The sequence below is a fragment of the Procambarus clarkii genome, chromosome 44 (assembly GCF_040958095.1).
Source record: "Procambarus clarkii isolate CNS0578487 chromosome 44, FALCON_Pclarkii_2.0, whole genome shotgun sequence".
Lineage (NCBI taxonomy): Eukaryota > Metazoa > Arthropoda > Malacostraca > Decapoda > Cambaridae > Procambarus > Procambarus clarkii.
Genome location: NC_091193.1, coordinates 29,048,111 through 29,070,356, shown reverse-complemented (window position 1 = coordinate 29,070,356; position 22,246 = coordinate 29,048,111). Strand labels below are relative to the sequence as shown.

Sequence of the window (22,246 nt, the reverse complement as noted above, 5' to 3'; positions counted from 1 at the left end):
GATCGCTGGCATGAGGAGTCTGGGGCTCCCCCTTCCCCATCCCTGGGATTGGGGGGGGGGGAAGCTGAGCAGACAAGTGACATGGCACATGTGACATCATGCTCGTGTTCATTTGGGGAGTTCAGTCCACTCGTTAGTTTCAGTAGTGGTTTTAACCAGAAGAGGGGCTTGTTTTGAGGCGCTTGCCTTTCTGGGTGCTTGGCCTGGTCAATGGCAGACATAGAATCCTGCAAATCACATATGCAGTTCTATAGGCCATTGCTCCTCGTGCCTCTCTGAGGGGGCCAGGTTCTGGCTCGTGGTCCCTGGTAGGCCTAAAACTTCATTCACACTGATGCCAAAGTGTAATAATACTGTATACATATCTGCCTGGATAGCTCTGGGGAGCCTCCGGGCTCTCACCTAGAAAATGACGTTTCATTACATTCAAATCTGTTTTTTTATTGTTTTGTGTGATGGAACTAAAAAGGAGTACCCAGAAACCTTGGCAAGATGAGAAGGCTCAACTGTATCTACACTCGAATTGAAAGGGACAACCCTCGTAGCTGAAGGAAGGGATATCCCAAAGAAAAACCCCACCTCAATCCTAAACCTGCTACTGGGCCAGGGGCAGGGGAAAAGAAGGGCAAACTCCCTGCCCAAAGGAGAAAGAAGGAAAAGGAGGTATGGACAAAGTCACCGCCTATTCCATGAGACAAGCATCATTTGCTAGCCCCGGACCTCAAACCGGGGACAAAACCTTGACTGCTGCAATCCAGGAACTAAAGACACCAGCAGTTGCTGCCAGAAGCCCCTCCAAAATTGGCAGAGTAGAGCAACTTGAAGGGAGCATCCCCTTCATGACTCAGGGCCAAAGGTGTCACAGACCCAACAGGTAGCAGTGGAGGCAAACAAACTGAGCATTGCCACAAAGCATGGATGGTGCGCAACCCAGAAATTTGCTCGAAGTGAGAGCAGGGATGATGGGTAGATCACAAGGACCACCAAACCCATAGGGGTTTTCCAGGGCTTGCAGGATGAATGTTCCCTGCAGGTATGCCCAGGCACTGTTATTGCTATGCTGGTAACTCCTATATAATTGTATAGGTTTCCCTATTAACACTCAATACCACCAGAAAGAGCAAGAGAGATACCAAAAAGGGGACCATCCATGCCTAGACACTAGGTAAACCTATTAAGTCAGGAATGGCACAAATAAACCCCCCTTTAGAGGAATGAGGGCACAATGAAAAATAAAGGCCATAAAAGGACCGAATTACAAATTAAGTACACTAACTCTCAAGATACCCGACCGTGGAACACAGGAGAATAGCAGACCAAACCAGGTATGGTAATCTGGAAGGCCTACCTCAGTGCGCCCCACCAGCATATAGACACACTCGACCCAAGGAGAGACTGACAATCCAAGACAATAAGCTTACCTTCAGGGCGAGAGCCACCACAAGCAAGGAGACCCCTTTAGGGAGTGAACCCTGACAACGCAAGGACAGCACTTAATGAGCGCACATGGAAGGTAGCCCTGGGCACATGCAGCTCTAAGAACACTAAACTCCTGGCTCACGTTGCACAACCATACACAGAAAAAGCCTCGAGGGCAAAACACCACTGAGCTGAAACCAAGACCAGAGTCAGAACAATGAGAGAGGAACTAGGCACATACATATCAGCATTAGAACTGAGGGTGGAGCAGTTGGCTGACACCTGACTGCCTCCCTCCTTCCCCCAAATGTTGAGGGAGGTGGGGGCAAATGAACTAGCTCAAGTTTCATGAATTTTCAATTGTTTGTTTACATTGTTGTTCATTTAGTGGTTTTGAGGCTGTGGTCTATTTTGTTGCATTGATTTTCTAGGTGCCTTGCTTTGGTGGTGGCAAACAGAAATAAGTTGACATAATTTTTTTCATAACTGTCTTTGCTCCCTGCACCTGTGAGGTGGGTCAGGTTCTGTCAATACGAACTCCACAACTGATGGCACCTTGTAGTTTGGTGCTATATCAGTATAGTAGCTTCAGGGAGCCACTAGGGGCTTTCCCCTGAAAAAAATAGGTTGTGGAAATAATAAGACTCAAATAGTAGTTATATCATCTAAGACTAGCCGGTGTGGAACTGTTCCAGGCCTAAAACAGACTTACTTGTTCATCCACACCTTAATCTCTGAACCATTTAGGTTTAAGGTGTCCCACTCAATACAATAATTTAGTGATATTTGCAATGCTGGACAGTTCTTAGAATTATGATACTGAGGATATAGCAGTTAATGTGTTTCTTTTTCTCTTATGCAGGAACGCAATGTGGAAGTGTTATTCTGCTACGACCCCTATGATGAAGTAGTTCTCATGCAGCTACATGAATTCACTAACAGGAAAATTGTTTCTGTAGAGAAAGAAATGCGTCAGGATAAAGAAGCAGTTGATAACGAAGGAAGTAAGAAACTTAACAACTATTGTATAACTTCTCTAACTGGCTGCTAAGACGACATAGAAAAACATTATGTTTATAAGTTTTTATTCATTCTTTGGTGAAAATTTAAAAAAAAATCTGATATTACTGGTAATTCTCCTCCTCTGTTAATTTGTATATTAATGTGAAATAACTGGTGTCCCATAATTTTCTGTTCTCGTAATTTTCCAATTGTCTAAATTCATCTACAATCTGGATTAATTAAAATTCCATAATGCGCATTGAATCTTTGCACACAAGTGCATTCAAATCATTAATTTGATTTGTAATACTGCTTTTGTTATTGTATTTTCTGTGAGGGAAATTGTCAGCTCTCTGAAGCTATCACACTGAATAAGTGCCATACTACTAGGTGTCATCAGTTGCAGAGTTCTGTTGGCCTTCTGTGGACTATGAGAAAAAAGTCCACTACGGGCTCACCATAGCCCGTGCTACTTGGAACTTTTTGTTCCAAGGAGCGAATCTTATGCAACAAAACAACTATGAGCCAGATCCTGCCCCCCCCCCCCTTCAGAGAGGAGCAGGGAGCAATGGCCTGTGAATACTTTAAATAAATGTAAAGTTTATCATCTTTTCCACCATCCAAGGGAAGGCTCCTAGCAAGATAAGCAAATCAAAACAGACTACTGCATGGTTAAAACGAAACCGTAGCCTAAAATTTCCCAAACGAACTCCCCCACAATGAAAACAAAATTTTGTAAAACTAGCCCCCCCCCCCTTCACTAGTCTGCCCACCCTTCTTCACTAGTCTGCCCCCCCCACCTGCCTGGGTCAGCCAGGCCGTGCAGAGTCTAGTTCTATACTGATGCCTGGGCCTGGTAGTCACTTTGCTCTGGCTCTGGTATCCGTTTTCTTTGGTATTTTTGCTTTTGAGGGGGTGTGTTCCTATAGGGATGTGTGCGTGAGCCAGGAGTTTAGTGTACTGGAACTGCATGTGCTCAGGGTTTCCTTCCCTGTGCGCTCTGTAAGTACTAGCCTTGCATGGTGAAGGTTATCTTTCCCTGGGGGCATTCAGTCAACACTCCTTTCAGGGGGGCTTCCTCACTTGTGGTGGTCCTCGCCCTTAAGGTAAACCTTTAATCTGTGTTATTAAATAAATTAAATATATTAAAGCCTTTAATAAGTAAATCTGTGACTTTGTTTTTCCTTGGTTTGGAAGTGTTTTGGTTGGTGGGGTGCATTGTGGTCTGTGTGACCAGTTATTTTGTTAAAACAAGCTGTGCCGAAGCTTCTCCCAGGCTACTCCTACTCCTACTGGGGTGGGATATTTTCATACTCATGCATGGTATTTTTATGCAGGAGTGGGATATTTCATACCTGTACGTTTTTAGACTTGGGTTCGACTCCCTCTCAATTTTGCTTTCGGGGTTCCTTTGGGTTTCCCTGGGGGTAGGCATCTTTCTGGAGGTTTCTGTCCTCATGTCTTCCCCTTTGGAGGAGCATGAGCTTCTGTTGTGTGGCCCAGTTTTTTCCTTGGCTTTGGCCCTGGCCTGTTTTGAGTTCAGGTCCTTCTTATCCTATTTGGTACATTCCAAGGTTTTTCGGTCGTTTTGGCTAGCTGACACCCCATTGTTTTTCTCACTTTTCTTGGCGCGGCTTTGCCGATCCCTGCATGCTGGAGTGGCGTGGACTTGGGAAAGTGTTCTAGGTTTTAAAGGGTCTCGACTTTGAGCCCCTTGATGCCTATCTTTGGCTCCGCCCTTTTTCACAAAAGTTAGTGAGCTGCAGCTTCATGTTATTTCCCTCGCTGTTGGCATTGTTTGTGGTGGATTACCTTCGGGCCTGTCGGCACTTGGGTTCTGTCGTAGGCTTGCTGAGCCTCCTTGAGCTCCTTCCAGATTGGCTCTCAGAGAATGTCCGGGTGCTCTGCTCTGGCCAGGAAGAGAGCTATGCCCATGAGTTGGTCGAGGTAGGCCATAGGTGGAGTCTGAGGCCGGGTTGCATGTGCCACCTGGGGTGGCCTCATCTGTAATGGGTCGACACCGTACTTGCCCTGCTCGTAATGCCTCATGATTTGCACCAGCACTTTTGCAGTTTGTCCCACTTCTTCTTTTCTGGCAAAGAATGAGATGGCTGCTTTCCGGAGGGGCCTTGGGTTGTTGATGCTTGGTTGGTCAGGCTGTGGGTGCATCATGTGTTGTCTGGTTGCGGCTCTCCACCGTCATTTGCGCGCCACGGCTTCTGTATCGGGTTACTCGCTTTGGGTTGATCCGGCCTCCCTCCTTCCCTTTTCCAGGGTTCGAGTCTCCCAGGTCGTCTGTAGGGTTATTCGGTCTAGCCAGCCTACGGTCTATCCCCGTGGCCACGTCATTCGTAAGTTTGCTGCTCATTGCTGCCGTCTTCGGTAACATGTCTTGGGCCGAGATTCGGGTGCGGAGATTTTGGCGGTCGGACAGGGTCCTGGCAGCGCGCTACTTGGTCAATGATCCGAGGCCTGTGTTGCTTTGGGTCGATGGTTGCAGCCATTTGTCTCGACTTCGCTTTGAGGGGTGAGTGCCAACTGCCTCTGGGGTAAGTCCCTCATGTTTTTGTCGTTTGGTAAGTAGCTCTGAGGAGCTTTGGGGAGCCGGAGGGGCTCCCCCCAGAGAACCAGTGTTGAATGTAATGAAATGCCATTTTCTGGGCGAGACCCGGAGGCTCCCCGGCATCCCTCCCTCCCTCCCTCTGGTCGGCAGTTTTTTGCATGTTTTGACATCCAGCCTCAGAACTGAAGGGTGGATAGCCGGCGTAGGGGGTCTGAGGCTCCCACCAGCTGTGCAGAAAGCGGCACGGCGACGTGTGACGTCATGCTCGTTTCTTTTAGGGGGAGTTCTATCCACTTGTTCGGCTTGTGGTATCAATAATTTCACCAGAATAGGGGTTTGTTTTGGGATGCTTACCTTTCTGGGTGCCTGACCTGGTCGATGGCAGACATAGAATGCTTCCAACCACACGAGGGTTTCTATAGGCCATTGCTCCCCATGCCTGGCCCTCTCTTTGAGGGGGCCAGGTTCTGCCTCGTGGTCCCCGGTAGGCCCACAGAACTCCATACACATGACTGATGCCAAAGGCTGACATTAGCATATCAGCCTAGTAAGCTCCGGGGAGCCTCCAGGTCTCACCCAGAAAATGGCGTTTCATTAAATTCAACTCTGGGTTTTTATTGCATATAACATATAAATTGTGTCCAATTTTTTTTTACAGTGTCAGCTGAGAGTAGTCTTCGTCGTTCCCAAGCAAATGAATTTATGGACTGGTTAAAAACTGTGTTGGCTGGACGATGTTGGGGAGTGAAGGCTACTTCTCGTCTGGAGTCGCATCCATGTGTCATCACTGTGGAAGAGATGGGTGCAGCAAGACACTTCGTACGCACTCAATTTACACAGTACCCAAAGAGACCAGATACTCACTTTTGCAGCCTCAGTTGGAAATTAATCCAAGGTATGAATTTTTGTTTTGGCCTGTAATAGAGAGGGAACATAGACTTCCTTGACCCTCAGCTCTCTCTCTCTCTGACTTGGTCCTCTCTCATTCCTGTTAATCCACTCCATATTTCCTGTATTAAAAGTGATGTGGAAAGCATGGGGGATTTTTTTTATATTGCAGAATGGTGACTGATAGGGGTTAGTGTGTGATGCTTTCCTACTAATCCAGACCCACTCAGATGCACCTGCTATATTTAGATCAACAACACTGCTGATCTATGATTCATCCAGCGTCTAATGTCACTTAGTGGAGAGATTTAGCAAGAGGTCAGCAGCAGATCAACTTTTTCTAAATACCATGTTGGCGATCACGGCAAACAATGATGGTCAAAAAAATTTCATTTGCGCAAACTGGCCGTACACTGAATGACAGACTTAAAGAACACAAGAGAAGTGTTAAGTCTGCAGACACTAACAATACTCTCTTCTGCCATGTGAGGGATTCTAATCATCCCATTGATTGGTCTTCCTACAAAATAATCTTTCCTGCCTCTACTCTACACAGACGCCGTCTTGTAGAATCGGCTCTAATACACAATGTACCCAACATGAACTTGAGTCCTGGCTTTGTTGCTGTGGACTCTTCCCTTTCACAGTATATACTCAAATGCTCTAAACTTTCTAACAAACGTGACTTAACATAAGCTTACCCCTTCCATTTATCTTTCTTTCTCTTTCCTTTTCTTTCTCTCTTCTCACCTTTTTCTGTCCATTGTCTTCTCCTACGCTCCCTTGCTATCCTCTTCTTATTCCTATTACTATCTCCTTCCGTGGTTATAATAGGAGCTGCCTCGTATGGGCCAATAGGCCTTCTGCAGTTCTCATTATTACTACTATCCCCTACACCTTACTTTCCTCCTCAGCTCTCTCTTGCCTATTTATTGCCTGTCTCTACCTCCTCTTCACAATCGACTTGAGAATGGTCCAGGACGGACCGAAACGTCGTCGTCCCTTCAACTTCTAGTGAGTGGTCTGGTAAACATACTTCAGCCACGTTATTGTGACTCATCGCCTGCATCTGACACTGTCACTACAGTGTGTTGAATGTATTTAAATGTTGCAACAATGAATAATGAGAACAATCATTATATGGATGGCGTAATAGCAGGGAAGCATTAGCGCCTCTGGTGGTCAGATGCTTAACTGTATTAGAGGTTGACAGTTTAGATATTATGGTGAAGTAAGGGTGAGTGGCGCGTCTGGGAGTCCCACTTCTTAATGTGTGGCTCATTTGTCGACCAGCCGCCGCCTGGCAAGGGTCACGTTGATTACCAGTGAGCAAAAAATAAATGTGTTAGAGATATCATTAATCAATGATAATATAGGAAGGATTGTTCGGGGTGTGTACTTCATGTTGTTATTCGTTATTATTTTGTATATTATATGTATTTAGAGAAAATATAGAGGTGACTGTCAGGTGGCAGCCATAGGTGTACCCGCTAGTTAAGTCATTAGGGCGCTTGTGGTGGCCTTAATAGCCATGCCAGTAGTTAGCCAGCAATCTTAAGGTTATCTTGAGATGATTTCGGGGCTTAGCGTCCCCCGCGGCCCGGTCCTCGACCAGGCCTTCTTTTTCTTACACATCCCCAGGAAGCAGCCCATACCCAGCAAACACAAATCATCTACACAATGTTCGCCTATCTCTTCCCATAGGTGTGGGAATGATTTGCATTGAGAATGGTGCAGGAGAGCCTTTGAGAAACTTTTACTCAAAAAATCCAAACACAAAGGTTTAATTATAAATTGTTTTTCTACAATTATTTTCTTCCAAATGTAAAACAAATAGTTTTTACATGTTTAAATATAAAATTTATGGTGTTTTTTTGTAAAATTCATTAATAAATTGTGAATGATATATATTGGCTGAGTGAAACCTTTAAAATCCATTTAGTTATAATATGAACAGAAAAAAGTAGTTTTCCAAATTTTCTAAAAATCGCTCTTTTTAACACAATTTGACTCCTTATGCATTCCACTAAACACTAATATCATGTTTAAATATATAATTTATGTATTATTCCCTAAGATAATTTATATAAATTTTAAAAGTTGCTGGAAAGTGGTGAGAAAGAATCTGAAAAGGTTTTGTTGTCTTATATTGGCGTGTTCTTATTAACTAGAGTGAGTAAGAGTGAGCGAGAGTGGGTAAGAGTGAGTAAGAGTGACTGAAGGTGAGTGAGAGTGCCAGAGAGTGTGTAAGTGTGAGTAAGAGAGAGTATAAGTAAGAGTGACTGAGAGTGAGTAAGAGTGACAGAGTGAGTAAGAGTGAGAGTAAGGGTGACAGAATGAGTAAGAGTGAGAGTAAAGTGATTGAGAGTAAGGGTGAGCATGAGAGTAAGAGTGATTGAGAGTTAGAGTGAGAGTAAGAGTGATTGAGAGTTAGTGACAGTAAGAGTGATTGAGAGTAAGAGTGATTGAGAGTAAGAGTGATTGAGAGTAAGAGTGATTGGGAGTAAGAGTGATTGGGAGTAAGAGTGATTGGGAGTAAGAGTGATTGGGAGTAGGAGTTAGAGTGAGAGTAGGAGTAAGAATGAGAATAAGAGTGATTGAGAGTAAGAGTGAGTAAGAGTAAGAATGAGAGTAAGAGTGATTGAGAGTAAGAGTGATTGAGAGTAAGAGTGATTGGGAGTAAGAGTGATTGGGAGTAAGAGTAAGAGTGAGAGTAAGAGTAAGAATGAGATTAAGAGTGATTGAAAGTAAGAGTGATTGGTAGTAAGAGTAAGAATGAGAGTAGGAGTGATTGAGAGTAGGAGTAATTGAGAGTAAGAGTATGAGAGTAAGAGTGAGAGTGAGTATGAATGGGTAAGGGTGACTGAGAGTGAGTAAGAGTGACAGAGTAAGAATGACAGTAAGAGTGATAGAGAGTAAGAGTGATAGAGAGTAAGAGTGACAGAGTAAGAGTGACAGAGTAAGAGTGACAGAGTAAGAGTGACAGAGTAAGAGTGACAGAGAGTAAGAGTGACAGAGAGTAAGAGTGACAGAGAGTAAGAGTGACAGAGTAAGAGTGAGTATGAGAGTAAGGATGACTGAGAGAAAGAGTGAGTAATAGTGCGTAAGAGTGATTGAGAGTTAGAGTGAGAGTAAGAGTGATTGAGAGTTAGTGAGAGTAAGAGTGATTGAGAGTAAGAGTGATTGAGAGTAAAAGTGATTGAGAGTAAGAGTGATTGGGAGTAAGAGTGATTGAGAGTAAGAGTGATTGGGAGTAAGGGTGATTGGGAGTAGGAGTAAGAATGAGAATAAGAGTGATTGAGAGTAAGAGTGAGTAAGAGTAAGAATGAGAGTAAGAGTGATTGAGAGTAAGAGTGATTGAGAGTAAGAGTGATTGAGAGTAAGAGTGATTGGGAGTAAGAGTGATTGAGAGTAAGAGTGATTGGGAGTAAGAGTGATTGGGAGTAGGAGTAAGAATGAGAATAAGAGTGATTGAGAGTAAGAGTGAGTAAGAGTGAGTAAGAGTAAGAATGAGAGTAAGAGTGATTGAGAGTAAGAGTGATTGAGAGTAAGAGTGACAGAGAGTAAGAGTGACAGAGTAAGAGTGAGTATGAGAGTAAGGATGACTGAGAGAAAGAGTGAGTAATAGTGCGTAAGAGTGATTGAGAGTTAGAGTGAGAGTAAGAGTGATTGAGAGTTAGTGAGAGTAAGAGTGATTGAGAGTAAGAGTGATTGAGAGTAAAAGTGATTGAGAGTAAGAGTGATTGAGAGTAAGAGTGATTGGGAGTAAGAGTGATTGAGAGTAAGAGTGATTGGGAGTAAGAGTGATTGGGAGTAGGAGTAAGAATGAGAATAAGAGTGATTGAGAGTAAGAGTGAGTAAGAGTAAGAATGAGAGTAAGAGTGATTGAGAGTAAGAGTGATTGAGAGTAAGAGTGACAGAGTGTAAGAGTGACAGAATGTAAGAGTGACAGAGTGTAAGAGTGACAGAGAGTAAGAGTGACAGAGAGTAAGAGTGACAGAGAGTAAGAGTGACAGAGAGTAAGAGTGACAGAGAGTAAGAGTGACAGAGTAAGAGAGTGAGAGTGATTATGAGAGAGTTAAGAGTGTGAGGTGTGTGAGTGTAGCAGGCCAGGGAGGCAGGATGTGTGGTCACAAGAGAGGCCTAGGCCTCGTGATCTCTAATGTTGGTTTTTATATATATGTTGGATTTTTTGTCCTGTTTCAAATTATAATTATTTAGCAGGAATGTAATAAGATATTGCACAGTATTAATGTGACAATAATATATGCATTATTTCCTTGATAATCAAACTTGTTGTTCAAAGATAATATACAATCTTTGAAGGAAACATTTTGAGAGCGCGAGCTGGCAACACTAGGCTGGTGGTGGTGAGAGAGACATATGGTTAGTTGTTCTCAGACCTTCAGTGGTGAAGGGTGTGTCCCAGCTGGCCGCCACCAGCCGCCACCCGCCGCCACCCGCCGCCCACCACCAGCCGCCACCCGCCGCCCACCACCAGCCGCCGCCCACCACCCACCACCAGCCGCCACCCACCACCAGCCGCCACCCACCACCAGCCGCCACCCACCACCAGCCGCCACCCGCCACCCACCACCAGCCGCCACCCGCCGCCACCCACCGCCACCCACCACCAGCCGCCACCCACCACCAGCCGCCACCCACCACCAGCCGCCACCCACCACCAGCCGCCACCCACCACCACCCACCACCAGCCGCCACCCGCCACCACCCACCACCACCCACCGCCACCCGCCACCACCCACCACCACCCACCACCAGCCGCCACCACCCACCACCAGCCGCCACCACCCACCACCAGCCGCCGCCACCCTCCACCGCCACTCACCACCCGCCGCCACCACCCACCACCCGCCGCCACCCGCCATCCACCACCAGCCGCCACCCGCCACCACCCACCACCAGCCGCCACCAGCCGCCACCTGCCACCACCCACCACCAGCCGCCAGCCGCCACCACCACCAGCCGCCATCACCGCCACCAGCTGCCACCACCACCAGCCGCCATCACCGCCACCAGCTGCCAACACCACCAGCCGCCACCACCACCAGCCGCCACCACCAGCCGCCACCACCGCCACCACCACCTGCCACCAGCTGCCACCACCGCCCGCTATCAGCCGTCACCGCCCGTTGCCACAGTCGTCACCGCAAGCCGCCACCGCCAGCCGCCACCAGCCCCCCCCCCACCGCCGATCGTCACCACCCACCACAGCCGCCGCCGCCCGCCACCGCCCGCCACCACCCACCACAGCCGCCACCACCCACCACCCGCCGCCACCACCCACCACCCGCCGCCACCACCCACCACCACCAGCCGCCGCCGCCACCACCACCCACCACCACCACCAGCCGCCGCCGCCACCACCACCCACCACCACCACCACCGCCACCACCCTCCACCACCAGCCGCCGCCGCCACCACCACCCACCACCGCCGCCGCCATCACCCACCACCGCCAGCCGCCACCACTCATCACAGACGCCGCCACCCGCCACCGCCAGACAGCCGCCAGTGTCCGCCACCGCCGCCACTGTCCGCCACCGCCGCCACTGTCCGCCACCGCCGCCACTGTCCGCCACCGCCGTCACTGTCCGCCACCGCCGCCACTCTCCGCCACCGCCACCACTGTCCGCCCGCCGCCACCACTGTCCGCCCGCCGCCACCACTGTCCGCCCGCCGCCACCACTGTCCGCCCGCCGCCACCACTGTCCGCCCGCCGCCACCACTGTCCGCCCGCCGCCACCACTGTCCGCCCGCCGCCTCCACTGTCCGCCCGCCGCCTCCACTGTCCGCCCGCCGCCGCCACTATCCGCCACAGCCGCCACTGTCCGCCCGCCGCCACTGTCCGCCCGACGCCACTGTCCGCCCGCCGCCACTATCCGCCACCGCCGCCACTGTCCGCCCGCTGCCACTATCCGCCACCGCCACCACTGTCTGCCACCGCCACCACTGTCTGCCACCGCCACCACTGTCTGCCACCGCCACCACTGTCCGCCCGCCGCCACCACTGTCCGCCCGCCGCCACCACTGTCCGCCCGCCGCCACCACTGTCCGCCCGCCGCCACCACTGTCCGCCCGCCGCCTCCACTGTCCGCCCGCCGCCACCACTGTCCGCCCACCGCCGCCACTGTCCGCCCGCCGCCACCACTGTCCGCCCACCGCCGCCACTGTCCGCCCGCCGCCGCCACTGTCCGCCCGCCGCCGCCACTGTCCGCCCGCCGCCACTGTCCACCACCGCCGCCAAAGCCGCCACGGTCCGCCCGCCGCCACTATCCGCCACAGCCGCCACTGTCCGCCCGCCGCCACTGTCCGCCCGCCCGCCGCCACCATCCGCCACCGCCGCCACTGTCCGCCCGCCGCCACTATCCGCCACCGCCGCCACTGTCCGCCCGCCGCCGCCACTGTCCGCCAGCCGCCACTGTCCGCCCGCCGCCACTATCCGCCACCGCTGCCACTGTCCGCCACTGTCCGCCACTCTCCGCCGTCCAGCCTCCCCTCTCTCCGTTAGTAAATAATTTTAATTGTTAGTAAATAATAAAAGAAATATAAATTATTAGATTTTTTTTACCCTTAAATTGGTTTTAATATTTAAATTGAAAATAATAATATAATATAAAATATAATAAAAATAATATAATATAAAATATAATTTAATTTCAAGAAACTTAACTTTAAACACAAAGATGTGAAAATGGTTCAGATTATTGGCTCAAACCTTTCATAAGAGATTCATATTGGTATATGAATGGATTATGAATGACTCATGTTAGGAGTGTAAAGTTGCCACAACATCTCAAATTAGTGTTAGATACATATGTCTTGGTTATAAGTTTTGGAAACCTATTTAAGTCCACACACAATATCGTATCTGATACGATAAAACAAACGTTTCCAATACTTTCAAATACTTTCCAGATATGTTGTGGCAACCTAAAATTGTTTGCTGGGTAGCAGCTGTCTAACTCCCAGGTACTTATTTACTGATAGGTAAACAGGGTCATCAGGGTGAAAGAAAGTGCCCATTTGTTTCAGCCTCCACAGGGGATCGAACCCGGAACCTCAGGATTACGAATCCGAAGCGCTGTCCACTCGGCTGTCAGGCCCCTTAAAACAACCCAAAGAGAAATCTTCGACATATTTTGATGAAAATCTGAATGAAACGAAAAATGTTGGCCACAGATTGTGTGAAGATGGTGGGGGGGGGGGGGTTGAGGGGGTGCAGGTTAGTATGATGAGCATGATTCAGAATGAATGGAAGGAGAAGGGCTGTTGGATATTTCCAACACCGAATACAACATTGTTGTATTCTTATTACTTATTACTAACCATACTAAATATTGTAGTAAGTAAAATTAACAACTCGTAGAATTCTCATGTACTAATAATTCATCTGTGCATTAGGCTAGAATTCTCACGTCACCTGACGCCAGTATTACGTCAGATTTCCTTACAGTAAACACATTATATCCAATTTGTGTGAGAATTAAATACGATTCTCCATAATTAAAGCATTCTGTATGACAACTGATTGCAGACGAATTGTTCTCTAACTAAAAGCCGAATAGAGCGTTAGAATCATAGCGTCTACCTCGCGATAGAGTTAACGTCATCAATGAATGCCATGGGGAGACATTAATTCCTCTCCCTTATATTTACTATTCTTAGATTGGTAAATAATAATATTTTGTTCCTCTAAATAATAAACCCGTCCAGTCTTTAACGTTTCAAGCGCAAATGCGAGAAATATTAATGTTCGAGACAATAATTTGTTTTATGAACGCCGACTCGGCGTGGGTTGGAGGGACGCCATCCTCCTCAATACGCGGACACGTGCAGAGCCGAAAGGAAGCAGAACTGCGCTTACCGTACTCATAAGAAGACGCCATTGCCCAGCAAATAGGGCAGGTGTTATCCATCCACAGATGAAAGCTGCCACTGTGAGGCGTGAATAACCTTGCAGATAATATCTTCAACTAGTGCTGGTGTTAAATAAGGAGCCCTTTGACTTGGTTCCTGACGACACGTGATCAGCCAGCTGAAGCGCATCATTATCCAGGATAGGTTCACCGGAGCCTGGGATGCGAAATACAGCAATCTTAATACTTATACAGTGCCCACAGCTAAGTATTCTTTTATTTGATGCATCAGGTAGAAGTATGATAATAGCAGGGTGATTGTTCGTTAAGAAGCGCGATAACACCTAATAACAGGTGATTAAATTTGTCATCTGTAAATTCTTAATATTCTTGAATATAAATTGAGTAGTTAAATCAATTGCTACTGGAAATTATTTATCTTGCAGCCCGAGAGAAGAATTCCTCATGCTGCCTTCATCCATGTTAGCCCGTTCCACTCGTTAGTGTACCGAGTCTGGAGAATAAGAGGACTTCTATGGCTTACTAAAGGAATCTTCGTCAAGCTAAGATTTATTTCCTTTTTTTCCATTCCTTTGCAATTTAATTTGTGCAGAGTGCTTTGAGATTAATGTATGATTTACTGTAACTCATTATTATGCTCATATTTATATTCTTCTTTATGTGAATGATATTAGTTTCAACATTACCTTATAGGATTAGATTATTATTAATTGAATTAGTGAACGAACCACACTAATTCCTGGACGTACTTACCTCCAGTAATAACCCCCCAATGTAGGTGTTTGAGGTTTGTTTCATTTAATAATACAGTCCATTAATTATTATTATCATGTTTTCTAGTTATATCCATAGTCACTGGGTTCCTCTAGAAATTATCCAATGATCAGAAACTCTCAGTTTCCCTCTTTACTTTAAAAGTGGGTGGTCCTTCGTAATTTAATTTACTACATTAATAATTAAATAATCAGAATCAAGCCCCAAATATCCCACAAGGGCTCCTATGATGAATTGACCTAAGGGCCACCATCTACAGTGGCCTCGACGGGGACAAGACGGCGGCGTCTTGTCAAAGGTCAGCCTTCCTACTCCCTCCACCCTTATTTTATTGAGGATTTGTCTTGTGTATATTGTGAACAAGAGAAATGACTCGGCATTTACGACTTGAGTGGTTAAGCGGGTTCATGGGTTAATAATCCTATGGGGGAAACAACACATCTATTTTCTGTGTTACATTGTGGCTTGTTGAGCTTGAAGCTGTTGTCCAGCCTGTCTGTGTCAAATATGACATTTTAGAGAAGTGGTCTGTATTAATGACCTCCAACTTGGTCAGTATTACAAAGGCCTCGGCTGTTATTTATTTATTTATATAACTACAAGTTATATTGGGTTTCTGATCAACCCGTCCTCTTAAAACTAACGTCACTTTTGGCTGGTATGCGCGGCGCTATGGCCAAATTTGGACGTAATTTGAAATGAAATCGACTCACAAAAGTGAGGCACTGTTCCGTTTTCTGTTTGAGTCGTCCGGCTTACTCGGCAAGCTTAGAAGAGGATTCTTTCCATTAACATTTTTCATAACGTTTTGAAACTTTATGAGAATTTAGAATTTGCCTACCTAACCTATCAGAGGACCCTTACCTTATTGTTGTTGAAAAAAAAAAATCCCAAATTTATTTTCATTTTGTTTTCATTTTCAAATTACGACCATATTCGGCCATACGGGTAAACGGCCAAAAGCGACGCTATTTTTAAGAGGACAGGTGACAAGGAGTACATAGCACTATGTGTTTACATTCTTGTAAAGCCACTAGTACGCACAGCACTTCGGGCAGGTCCTTAATTTAACAGATAATATTAAGTAGGTAATTTCTTGGAAAATTTATAGGCTAATCTATCAAAATCTATAACAATTTAAACATTTATAGTGTTAGTCCTTCAAAGATTCGAGGTAGTGACAGTTGAACAAGTTCTGGCATGATTGTTGTTGCTGTCTTGAACTTTATCCAAAGCTAAAAATCATTGATGTGTTTTTGAAGTGAGGTTTCCATATTAGGACACAGTAGGCCAGATGGGGCCACAAGAGACATGTACAGTTCAATATTCAATGTTGTTCGTTTAAGTCAATGATTCGTTTAACTATTCTTAGGATTGTTTTCATATTAACTGTGAGTCCCAGATGTTTAATGGCTGGTACATCATAACTCCTAGGTAATATTGACTTAAATTTACCAGAGGGCCACCATTTCTCCATGGTGCCCTCTACGGCAACAGGAAGCCGGCGGTTTGTCAAAAGTTCCCCTACGGTTCCTGAGGAGTTTGTCAATCTGTATTTTGAGCGCGCAAACTGCTGCATTATGACATTAAAGGTAGTTTCATAATATGTACACGGTGTCTTGTAGCTTAGCTAAAGGTGGCATATAATGTTCAGCAACAAGTCGCCCTAGATTGTTTAGTGTTAACGACTAGGGCGATGGAGTGGTCATAGCAGGATAGCAATTGTGCAGATAAATGGGGAAGATGATTGCAGACGAGGAGTCACAATAACGGGGGCTGAAATATGTTGACCAAACCACACACTAGAAAGTGAAGGGACGACTAGATAATTGTTTATCTAATAGATGGAAGATGTTAATTGTTTGCATCTTGTTTACTCTGCGATGTAAAATGAATTCACCTGTAAATGGTCATTTTTGACAATGTAATCACTAGGCTTCTGGCGTTAGTTTAGTGCTCAGAGACCATATACTGTACTTAAGAGGTTTTAAACATGTTATTTATATAATTTAGGCTAATAGACAGCTATATAAATTAATAATACACAGTACTTTTATCTAAGGTTAGCTAAAGGTTTGTTTTAGTGGAAGACCCTAATAAGGTAATGTGTTTCTATGTAACTTTAAAAGAGCATTGATGCTTAACCATAGCCTCATGAGTCGGAGACAAAAATGCATTTCATTAGGCTATTGCAGTCTTATCAGTCTTGCCTACTCGCTATTGTTGATACAATCTGTAATTAATCTCTATTGCAATTTCACCTTTTCCAGTGATTGGTTCCAGTGTTCTTGAAATTCATAATTGTATTTTCTTACTCGATTGTATTTAAAATAAACTGTTTATACTTACCCTGGTGCTACATAGCCTTCCTGGTTTGGTGTATTCTTTTGATAATTACTTATACTTGCCCTTAATATATGTAAAAAATATTTTTTCAGGAGTGTGACACGTGTGGACAAGTGTTGGATCAGAAGAGTCAAGGTAAAGTGCTTATTTAACAACTAGTTCTGGGGAGGAGCGGGTGGAACTAGATGGACGTAGAAAACTTTACATTCTTGTTACACTAACACTGGTTTGTGCCTCGGAGAGGCTGCAGGATCCAGTAATTTCAGTAGAACTTCGGTTTCAACTCCTTTTGACCATGTCGTAGCTCAGTCGATTACGGCAGCGTCTGGGATGTCTTGGATGCAGGTTTGAATCCTCGTCCCGGCCCTTGTGGATTTGTACACTCTTGTTAGCAGGCTGAGAGCTTTTCTTTCCCATAGATTTATTTATAGAAGAGTTAGCAATAAGTCGGCTGGGTTTATTAACGTATAGTTTTTAGGTCCCATTTAGATTATGCCGTTCAGTTTTGATCGCCATGCTAAAGAATGGACATAATTCACTAGAACACGTCAGTTAGGATGACAAAGTTAATCCCGCAAATTAGAAAGCTTCCGTATGAAGAGATGTTGGAAAAACCTTAACGTGACATGATTGAAGTGTACAAGTAGATGAATGGGCATAACAAGGAAGCTATTGATAAGGCTTTAAATGAAGACAAGTTCAGATTTAGGAAATACCTGGGTAAATACTGGTTTGGTAACTGGGTTGTGGATTTGTGTAACAAATTACTGGATCATGTGCAGACGACGAGTCACAATAACGTGGCTGAAGTATGTTGACCAGACCACACACTAGAAGGTGAAGGGACAACAACGTTTCGGTCCGTCCTGGACCATTCTCAAATCGATTGTGGATCATACTACTGGATCACTGGATCCATATTACTGGATCATAATAGGCATAGGAATCTTTGATTGGTTGAAGCTTAGGTTAGACGTATATGAATGAGTGTAGGTGGATATAAATAGGAAGTGCCACGTGCAGGACAATAGGCCATCTGCAGTTTCTTGACTTACGTTCTACTAGTTTACACTCAGAACGCGACTCTCCAATCAGCTTACATCTGTATCCTCAATTACTGCTGGTGATCAAGGGCAAACATTTAACCTTGAATGTTTAATACAAACGAAATGATGGGTAGCAAAGATGTATGATAAGGTAAAAGCTGGGTGGCGAGGCAAGTTTTGGGGTAGTGAAGACTTAGAATATTGTTCAATGTAAGTGACAAAGACTTGCTGTGAAGAGTAGGTAAAGAATAAATTGAGAGATAGGAGAACAATCTTAAGATTAGACTTGGACTGGCTGGCATATGCATTATATATCATTAATGCATATGCCAGGGGGGGGGGGAGATCTCCCCAAAGGCATAAACTGCTAGGTCAGGTCATCCACAAACCCATATCCAATGACTCCAAGGTCATGGGAAGCTTGACCTTCCCATGAAGTTGGAGGATTGTTGGTGGGTTTGTGGATTTGGAATGAGGGAAGAGGCGGGATGGATGAGGCAGTTTATGTCTTGGGAAATATTTGTAATCATTTCATTTAGAGATGAGTGTGAGCAGAAATGACACGCTATAGTAGTTATTTATAGTGAAGATGATAATGTATTTTCCATATGAGAAAAAAATATGGGTGGCGAAAACTTAAGTTGAGATAAAAGTATGTTGTCAACAGCTCTACAATAAAAGATTTCGTTGTGGAGGAGATTCCCGCCCGAAAGGTCGGCCATCTTGACGCGCAGTTTGAACGCTCCAGGCAGGACTTTCTTTCCACACCTCGCCTGGAGCTCATCTTTGAATTCAGCTGGCTTTTTTGGGCCAGTGTGTGCTCACTGCAGCTACCCAGGGGCTCACAGCATCAGGGGAGGCCAGATCCTCCCTAATGGACGCGTCCCAGAGCAGGGGCGCCATGTACGTTGACAACAAGTCCCAGAGAGGAAAGCGGCGTTTGGTCACATTTGTCCCATACCTCCCTGCAGTTTTCAAAACATCCCAAACATCCCAATTTCGAGGCCTTAGCATTATTTTGGAGCCAAATTCTGGCTCTCTGCACGTATTTGCAGTTTGAAATTGCGACTTTTTTATACCCAACATATGCCAAGTACTGGAAGCGGTGTTTGGTCATATTTGTCTCAAACTCTCCTTCAGTTTTCAAAATATCCAAAACATCCCAATTTCGAGGCCTTAGCATTATTTTGGAACCAAATTCTGGCTCTCTGCACGTATTCGCAGATTGAAATTACGACTTATTATACCCAACATATGCCAAGTACTGAAAGCGGCAATGAGTCATATTTTGCACAAACTCACCTGCAGTTTTCAAAATATCCCAAACATCCCAATTTCGAGGCCTGAGCCATATTTTGGAGCCAAATTCTGGCTCTCTGCACGTATTTGCAGTTTGAAATTCCGACTTTTTATACCCAACATATGCCAAGTACTAAAAGCGGCGTTTGGTCACATTTGTCCCAATCCCCCCTGCAAGGCCTGTACCCGGGCCATTTCTGGGCCTATTCCCGGGCCATTTCTGGGCCTGTTCCCGGGCCATTTCTGGGCCTGAACCCGGGCCATTTCTGGGCCTGTACCTGGGCCATTTCTGGGCCTGTACCCGGGCCATTTCTTGGCCTGTACCCGGGCCATTTCTGGGCCTGTACCTGGGCCATTTCTGGGCCTGTACCCGGGCCATTTCTGGGCCTGTACCCGGACCATTTCTGGGCCTGTACCCGGGCCATTTCTGGGCCTGTACCCGGGCCATTTCTGGGCCTGTACCCGGGCCATTTCTGGGCCTGTACCCGGGCCATTTCTGGGCCTGTACCCGGGCCATTTCTGGGCCTGTACCCGGGCCATTTCTGGGCCTGTACCCGGGCCATTTCTGGGCCTGTACCCGGGCCATTTCTGGGTCTGTTCCCGGGCCATTTCTGTGCCTGTACCAGGGCCATTTCTGGGCCTGTACCCGGGCCATTTCTGGGCCTGTACCCGGGCCATTTCTGGGCCTGGACCCGGCCCATTTCGGGGCCTGTACCCGGCCCATTTCGGGGCCTGTACCCGGGCCATTTCTGGGCCTGTACCCGGGCCATTTCTGGGCCTGTACCCGGGCCATTTCTTGGCCTGTACCCGGGCCATTTCTGGGTCTGTACCCGGGCCATTTCTGGGCCTGTACCCGGGCCATTTCTGGGTCTGTACCCGGGCCATTTCTGTGCCTGTACCCGGGCCATTTCTGGGCCTGTACCCGGGCCATTTCTGGGCCTGTACCCGGGCCATTTCTGGGCCTGTACCCGGGCCATTTCTGGGCCTGTACCCGGGCCATTTCTGGGTCTGTTCCCGGGCCATTTCTGTGCCTGTACCAGGGCCATTTCTGGGCCTGTACCCGGGCCATTTCTGGGCCTGTACCCGGGCCATTTCTGGGCCTGGACCCGGCCCATTTCGGGGCCTGTACCCGGCCCATTTCGGGGCCTGTACCCGGGCCATTTCTGGGCCTGTACCCGGGCCATTTCTGGGCCTGTACCCGGGCCATTTCTTGGCTTGTACCCGGGCCATTTCTGGGTCTGTACCCGGGCCATTTCTGGGCCTGTACCCGGGCCATTTCTGGGCCTGTACCCGGCCCATTTCTGGGCCTGTACCCGGGCCATTTCTGGGCCTGTACCCGGGCCATTTCTAGGCCTGTACCCGGCCCATTTCTGGGCCTGTACCCGGGACATTTCTGGGCCTGTACCCAGGCCATTTCTTGGCCTGTACCCGGGCCATTTCTTGGCCTGTACCCGGGCCATTTCTTGGTCTGTACCCGGGCCATTTCTGGGCCTGTACCCGGGCCATTTCTGGGCCTGTACCCGGGCCATTTCTGGGCCTGTACCCGGGCCATTTCTGGGCCTGTACCCGGGCCATTTCTGGGCCTGTACCCGGGCCATTTCTGGGCCTGTACCCGGGCCATTTCTGGGCCTGTACCCGGGCCATTTCTGGGCCTGTACCCGGGCCATTTCTGGGCCTGTACCCGGGCCATTTCTGGGCCTGTACCCGGGCCATTTCTGGGCCTGTACCCGGGCCATTTCTGGGCCTGTACCCGGGCCATTTCTGGGCCTGTACCCGGGCCATTTCTGGGCCTGTACCCGGGCCATTTCTGGGCCTGTACCCGGGCCATTTCTGGGCCTGTACCCGGGCCATTTCTGGGCCTGTACCCGGGCCATTTCTGGGCCTGTACCCGGGCCATTTCTGGGCCTGTACCCGGGCCATTTCTGGGCCTGTACCCGGGCCATTTCTGGGCCTGTACCCGGGCCATTTCTGGGCCTGTACCCGGGCCATTTCTGGGCCTGTACCCGGGCCATTTCTGGGCCTGTACCCGGGCCATTTCTGGGCCTGTACCCGGGCCATTTCTGGGCCTGTACCCGGGCCATTTCTGGGCCTGTACCCGGGCCATTTCTGGGCCTGTACCCGGGCCATTTCTGGGCCTGTACCCGGGCCATTTCTGGGCCTGTACCCGGGCCATTTCTGGGCCTGTACCCGGGCCATTTCTGGGCCTGTACCCGGGCCATTTCTGGGCCTGTACCCGGGCCATTTCTGGGCCTGTACCCGGGCCATTTCTGGGCCTGTACCCGGGCCATTTCTGGGCCTGTACCCGGGCCATTTCTGGGCCTGTACCAGGGGCCATTTCTGGGCCTGTACCCGGGCCATTTCTGGGCCTGTACCCGGGCCATTTCTGGGCCTGTACCCGGGCCATTTCTGGGCCTGTACCAGGGGCCATTTCTGGGCCTGTACCCGGGCCATTTCTGGGCCTGTACCCGGGCCATTTCTGGGCCTGCACCCGGGCCATTTCTGGGCCTGCACCCGGGCCATTTCTGGGCCTGCACCCGGGCCATTTCTGGGCCTGTACCGGGCCATTTCTGTGCCTGTACCCGGGCCATTTCTGGGCCTGTACCCGGGCCATTTCTGGGCCTGTACCCGGGCCATTTCTGCCCCTGTACCCGGGCCATTTCTGTGCCTGTACCCGGGCCATTTCTGTGCCTGTACCCGGGCCATTTCTGCGCCTGTACCCGGGCCATTTCTGGGCCTGTACCCGGGCCATTTCTGGGCCTGTACCCGGGCCATTTCTGGGCCTGTACCCGGGCCATTTCTGGGCCTGTACCCGGGCCATTTCTGGGCCTGTACCCGGGCCATTTCTGGGCCTGTACCCGGGCCATTTCTGGGCCTGTACCCGGGCCATTTCTGGGCCTGTACCCGGGCCATTTCTGGGCCTGTACCCGGGCCATTTCTGGGCCTGTACCCGGGCCATTTCTGGGCCTGTACCCGGGCCATTTCTGGGCCTGTACCCGGGCCATTTCTGG

The 22,246-nt window shown here is 48.1% G+C and overlaps 1 protein-coding gene across 4 annotated transcripts in view; it reads left to right on the top strand.

Moving 5' to 3' along the window:
- LOC123751506 (heat shock protein 75 kDa, mitochondrial-like) overlaps positions 1–22,246 on the top strand; it is a 629,800-nt gene that overhangs the window by 95,730 nt on the left and 511,824 nt on the right. For 3 of the 4 annotated variants that reach the window (XM_069300450.1, XM_069300451.1, XM_069300449.1), the window contains exon 6: positions 16,986–17,028. In XM_069300450.1, coding sequence (XP_069156551.1) covers positions 16,986–16,993 — 8 coding nt within the window. In that variant the 3' untranslated portion in view covers positions 16,994–17,028. Of the gene's footprint in view, positions 1–2,292; positions 2,424–5,642; positions 5,880–16,985; positions 17,029–22,246 lie in introns of those variants that run through there. The other variant, XM_069300448.1, reaches the window with a different exon arrangement.